Genomic DNA, 6,740 nt, shown 5'->3' with positions numbered 1-6,740 from the left:
TCCAAGGGTTCCGTGTTTGCCCAACTCTCTGTTTTGTATTGCTTATAGGAGTTATGAGATTGATCACTGTTCGTTATTTTCGCCTTTCATGTGTGAGAAATTTCAAGTAGTGAAAGTGATTGAATTCGGAAGAGATCAAGCAAAAATGTTGCTGCAGAGTTTGGTTTGCATATGCCAATTATTGGGACAATCTGGGGAGGTAGAAAGAAAATTAAACCTGCGATTTGAAATTAGTCCTGCACGTAAAAAAGCTTAGAATGTGCGCTAGTCCAGAAATCAAAAAAGCATTATTTTTGTTTAAAGTTGTGAGAAATGAAAATTATTCCAATATCTGATGAAATACTCAACCATTGTGATGAAATGTCAAATTGTTTGATGTCACGGCCAAATGTAAACTTAATGGTATTGATATTATAGAACAAACTGTAAAAAAAAATCCTTAAAACAAAAGCAAACCACCCTTGATGAATTGTTGAAATAAAAACCTTAACAGTTTTGCTTATTATAAAATGTCTTTGTAAATACATTGATAAAATGTTACTAGATACTCATTAAGAAAAATTCATTGTGTAAAACAAAGTTAATTCAGACAAGCATCAGAGTATATAATGTATATTGATATAATTCCAATGTTATTTATTACAATTGTTTTGATTGGACAAAAATAAAGCTGAACAAGAGTTTATACATCAATAAATCTGAAAACGTGATGTATTTATACACACCTGAAAACAAATAAAATACTGCGGGGAAACTATTCAAATTTTTGCAATTGTTAATAAAGTGAATGAATTGGAATTATAAGAATCAAACATTCTTTTTGAAGAATTTATCGATGTGTAAACTCTGGACATTTTACTCACAAACTTAACATAAAAGTGCATCGCACTTTTATTCAGTTTGTGAGTAAAATGTCCGAAGTTTACACATCGATAAATTCTTCAAACAGAATGTTTAATTCTATAATAACAAATTGTTAAGGTCCGATAGAAAATATTAGGGCCAAAGTTTACTACATATTCCTGTCTAAAAAAAAATTCATAATCTCTCTTTCAAAAGAGGAATGACCCACTCAAAGATATTTTGTGACAATTCTGGTTGAAATTAGTGCCTTGGTTCTGCAGAAGTTGGAAATGTGAGAAGTTTGCAGACTACCCTGATGATAACGGATGACAGACAAATTTTAATCTGAAAAGCTTGCTTTAGCCTTGGGCTGATTATTTACGTTGAATTCTGGAGTCCAGTTTGGATTCAGCTGTTGCGAATTTTGGTTCAATGTATTCATGGAGCTTGGAATCAAATCTGAAAGAAGTCGAGAAGTCATAGGTATAAATAATCATTATCGATGAATAGTGCTGCTGAAAATATATTGAACTTCTGCATTGTGTGTTGAAAATACCAATTATACATGTGTATGTATTTATATTCAATAGATTTTTTTCCTCATCAACTCTGTTGAAAAGCTTCAAATTCATATACATGTCATTTATGTGTAAAGCCCTAGGCAAGATGCCAAATCCTGGTGGACCAAGTGTCAATTGCCAAATCAATGAAAATGACAGATGCCAATTTATCCTCATCTATTTAATATTTGTTTGTCATTTTAAGCAAAAATCGCAAACAGAAAATAAAAGCTTCATGTAAAATTTTTAAGAGTATTTTTCAGTGAAGTATTAAACAAGTCCAAAAGAATTAAACTTTGGACTCCATCTGATTAAAATACATGTAAGATCTTTGATCCACTCCATTATTGTAATGTCGCTACATATTTGATATTATTTTACAGATTGACTTTGGACTATTCCCTCAATCACAAAATCATGTGATCACCTGTTCTATCATCTGTTCTTGCTGTTCATTGTTTTCACATTACCAAATACGGTTGTAAATGTGTACATTATAGACTTTAAAATGCATTGTACATTAATGCTATTGAAACATCACACAATACACTGCACTAGTCAGGTGAAAATTGAGATAAAGTTGACGTACTTTGAGAAGAGCCATTGCAGCAGTCTAATTCTCGGTTCTCCCGGTTTGTAGATCATCTCCAGGATCCAGGATTCATCCACTCCCTCTGTGTAAGGACATGCTAATTTCTGTAAAATATATCACAATCAGTCCGGTTCCTCATTATAAAATCTCAAAACAACATTTATCTATATATATATACTATATCTGTTTATTTATTCTAGTTTAAAACTTTAGATGCAGACCTTGTGGTATCCACTCATGAGAATTTCAACCTTAAAGGTTTTATGTGATAAATGATAGGATTAATCATATAATAAAGATTTGTCATACTATTCTGTTGATATACAGTCTAGATAAGCTTCAGTACTAATTTGAAAACGTTAAAAATTGAAATTCCCGCTATCTATATAGAAGTTGCCATGATGTGAAACTCATTTGTATTCAAGACCACAAAAATCAATAATTTTGACGTCACACTGTCTGTTCCAGTTCTGACGATATTCTAAGATAATCAAAGACGTGCATGTGGTAGATTTTACGAATAAATAGGTTGATGCCTTCAAGTCAAGCAGTTAATTACACTAATGAGAAGGGGAGATGTGAAAAAAGTTTTTTCAAAATTCCTGACCCAACCAAGTCATCTGAAAATAAAAGACTATGTAAACTGTGGATCTATCATTTGCATAATGACAAGTTGAGGTTCGAGACATTTGTATGAAGAAACATTTAACATCTGCCTGGTCTGCGACTCAGCTGAACGTTTTATTTTTCTTAATTTCTTCTTGTGAAAAAACGGGCTCAAATCTATACCGCTACAAACTTAATTGTTAGTGACTTGTCATGTTTACAGTGCTGCTGATAAAATAAACCGGGGTAACAGACAGTGTCATGTCATAAATTAAACTTCAATAGTTGCTCTCTTAGTGGCGGGTTATTTAAAATACATGATAGATAAATATTGATTTAATTGTTAGGCAATGATTTTTGTTGCTAAAGCCTGTCATTTATGGCCCTAACACCAACAAATTCATATGAAGCATCACTTGTATTAGTCTTCACATCGCCTTTCGATTTCTTTGCCCATGACGTCAGCACATAAACACACAAAATTCCATCATTTAACGTACATATTAATCATGATCTATTTGTAGAATAATCTTCCAATAACTGAATCCTCACGTCTTGAAAGATAGATCCGCGAAATAAAGTTGTAAGAGGTAGGTAAAGCAGCGACACCAACTGGTGTCACTGAATCCCCACTTTTCAATATGGAGTCCGCTCTGACTCTCCCCCACACATGTCACAATATCAAAGCGGGGGTAAGAGTCAGAGGAATCTTGGATTATGTTTGGTGGAGATGGAGGAAAACTCGAAAATTGGGTGGAGGTATATGAACATGGTGAAATGCTCGTGTTCAGTGCCTGTGGAACGAAGTATCATCAAGAGTATAAAGCAGGTCTTAAGACTAGAACGATGCATATCTCATATTAGATCTAATCGAAGTAATCTAAAAAGTTCTACTGCGATTGTGAATGTGATTTTACATTGAAATCAATAGCAACAAGCCCCTGTAGTTTCCTACTTTCTGCCTCGGTGAATAGATGCAAATAAATCTAAATCAATTTCCCTTTCAAACAAACAATACATTACATCTAATCTCTCTTTAAACGATAACATCAAACTTTTTTGTTTTGATTCCCGTTTTGAACTCAGCGCCATATTGTTTACAAAATAGACTTAGAATTTCGATCCCGACTTTCCGTAAAAGTTGAGGTATCCAGTCAATTCAACCTCATGATGTTCGGTCCATACGACTTACATGTACCAAGTGACTCAGCCAAGGTTTACAGTTATGGCCCATTTTGCGCAAGGTCTATCTAATATTCAGTATAATTATTTATTTCATGTAGGTCACATGTTCTACAAGTAAAAGAAGTGAAGGTAAGTATAAATGCTGGAGAATTCTAACTTCTTGGGTAGAATGAATGATCCGGCAATATTCCTCAAAACATTTTAATGATTCATCCATTATCATGAACCCTATATTGTTAATCCGAACGAAGTAAATGATTTTAAAGAGGTCTGCACCTGAGATTTGCAGTAATATTAATTGTTTTTGAGAAGTGTATTTTTGATTTCTACGTTGAAGGAGAATTAGGAAATTATTGTGCTACATGCAATGTTCTAAATATGACCTTTTTGCACTTAGAATTGAGTTCAGATTTACTTGATTTCAATGATTTGTCTGTTGTTGTCAACATAACATCAGCAACACAAATGAATCATTACATAGAATGAATACATAATCACGTCTTCTGACAGTTTGATACAAGTAATGGAAATAAATAATAACCTTTTTGCACTTGATTTGCGGGAAAAAATCCATGATATCAGTCTTAAAATTTAAAATGGAACTTTAAAAAATGGGGGTTAGAGATAAAAAATTTAATTTATTGGCGAAATACCAAATGTTTATACAATTTTCTAGTAAATTGATTTAAATCTTTTGAAAGAAACGGTGTTTTGTTTAGAATTTCAATAAATTTTGATAAATTCATAAATTTTAATAAATTACAATATCTGAATTACTTCCAAGTCAGAACTACTTGTATTATAAATTATAAAACTGAATTACACGTATAGGGGTATAAAAACAGAAGATATATTGGATGAAACAAAAACTGTAATATCATGCAGATTTAGGGCTTTTTGATTAATCAATCCTTTCGCCACAAAATAATAGTCTCTGCCAAACCCTTTGAAAATGCCATGTTACTAAATGTAAAGCTTCTGGAGATTTGAAATGAAAGCGCTAAAGCTTTACTAAACGTCTTCGTGTTTCATTTTTATTTTTTACCTATACTTTTACCGATCATTGTGAAAAGTAACTATATTCTCTCTCTCTCTCTCTCTCTCTCTCTCTCTCTCTCTCTCTCTCTCTCTCTCTCTCTCTATATATATATATATATAGTATTGAAACCCACTGCTTCCTTTTTGATTTACGCAGTTTTGCTTGATTACTATGTTTATTTAGTAAAAATATGCAACTTAATTGCTTGATAAAACCGCAAAATGGCATTGGGAATTGAGAAATAGATACAATACGCAACTTCCGAGATATCAGCTCTTCTGTGGTGGAGGTACATTCAGTGTTCTGTTGGACGCTTAGGTGGGTACAAGATGTATGTACATATTACTATAGACTAGCTATGTCAAAATGGATAAAAGTAATGAAAGTGTAAATTTTGTTTATATCAGCCGTTGGTATACATTAAACTGACCATATCAAGAATGACATTTGTTTGAATTATGCCATTAAATTAAATATGAACTTATTTTTAATTTCCTCCTCTGCACGAGTGATATTTTAATCAAAGAAAAATGGTGATTATCGATTTTTGTTTGAGCTAATTTATTATTAAATACTAATAACTTGGGCAACTCGGAAATTGCGTATTAATAGACATTGAATTCATGTATTTTCAGAAAACATTTTTATTATAGTTTTATCAAAGGTCAAAAGGTCGGGGGGGGGGGGGGGGGTAACGTGATCCTCATGCATTGCTGCGACCATGAGCGCCATGCATGCATTGGTCTAAATTACAGCTAGTGACGTCTTCGTAATTGTGAGTGAAAACTTCTTAAAAGAGACGTGAAACAATTAAATAAATCAAACCAATCTTGAACTATTACCTTAATTGAGATTTATTTGTCCTTATATTAACGTACTTTGTTGCTCCTTCTCTTAACTGATTCGATATGCAAGAGCCTGTTTTGCATATGATCATTTTTGTTTAAATCGAGACAGGATACTGACAATTAAGTTGATGTTGCAGGGGGTTTCAACAGTCTCGTTTAAACCTGTCAGCATTTCTCAAATTCTATGGTCAATAAAACGATCTCATTTATCAATAAAACCTATCATTTGGTCAAATGCTGCTGACTTGTTTCATACAAATTTTTGACCACAGATTACACCGTTTACCTGGTTGAGACATAGGGTTCACGGAGTGCGTGGACCGGTTAACAGGGGATTCTTACTCCTCCTAGGCACCTGATCCTAATTATATATCCAGGGGTCCGTGTTTCCTCTACTCCTTATTTTGTATTCTTTATAAGAGTTATAAGATTCGTCACTGCATGTTCCTTTTCACCTTTTCATTAATAATGTGACTTCGATGAAAAGGAGCATGCACCTTTTCATTAATATTGTGACTTCAAACCGCCGCGGTTGCCTAGAGGTTAGAGCGTTCGCCCTGCATGCGGAAGGCCGGGGTTCGAATCCCGGCCGCGACAGACCTAAGTCATTAAAACAGGTAGTGACAGTTCCATCACCAAACGCTCGGCTTCAGGTGTGAATGTCACTGACGGGTCCTCGAAGATGACCTTAAAAACGAATGCACCGTGTGACACGCTAAGAACCCTCACTGCTCAATAGTTGTAATTAGCGCCGAGTAAAGGTCTAAATTTGAAGCTCTTCACCTTCTTCCATATGGGTGAAATATTCTCGAGAGAGACGTTAAAGTAGATACAATCAATCAATCAATCAATCAATTATGACTTCAAAAGATTTTAATACACAGTTGACAGCTAATGATTAACATTTATCTAGTAGCTCTGGTGCTCACTTGAGAACGTTTGGGCCGAGCTGTCAATGGACCGTATTAAAATACGTCTAGGGTGAAAAAATGCCCTAGAGTTGAATATTTTAGGATCAAATTATCCAGGGCCGAATCGTCAATGGGTCGAACTTGACTTGACAATCG

General features: G+C 33.9%; 1 protein-coding gene across 2 annotated transcripts in view; it reads right to left on the bottom strand.

The window, feature by feature from the left end:
* Positions 1-3,721, bottom strand: part of LOC125655001 (uncharacterized) — a 22,337-nt gene extending 18,616 nt beyond the window's left edge. For both annotated transcript variants that reach the window (XM_056145097.1, XM_056145096.1), the window contains exons 1-3: positions 3,625-3,721; positions 1,993-2,099; positions 1,226-1,302 (exon numbers count right to left, since the gene is read on the bottom strand). In XM_056145097.1, the coding sequence (XP_056001072.1) occupies positions 1,226-1,302; positions 1,993-2,099; positions 3,625-3,693 (253 nt within the window). In that variant the 5' untranslated portion in view covers positions 3,694-3,721. The remainder of the gene's footprint in view (positions 1-1,225; positions 1,303-1,992; positions 2,100-3,624) is intronic.
* Between the last annotated feature and the right edge of the window lie 3,019 nt (positions 3,722-6,740).

This window comes from Ostrea edulis, chromosome 7, assembly GCF_947568905.1.
Source record: "Ostrea edulis chromosome 7, xbOstEdul1.1, whole genome shotgun sequence".
Lineage (NCBI taxonomy): Eukaryota > Metazoa > Mollusca > Bivalvia > Ostreida > Ostreidae > Ostrea > Ostrea edulis.
The sequence above is the reverse complement of the archived record's forward strand: the minus strand, read 5'-3'. Positions and strand labels throughout refer to the sequence as shown.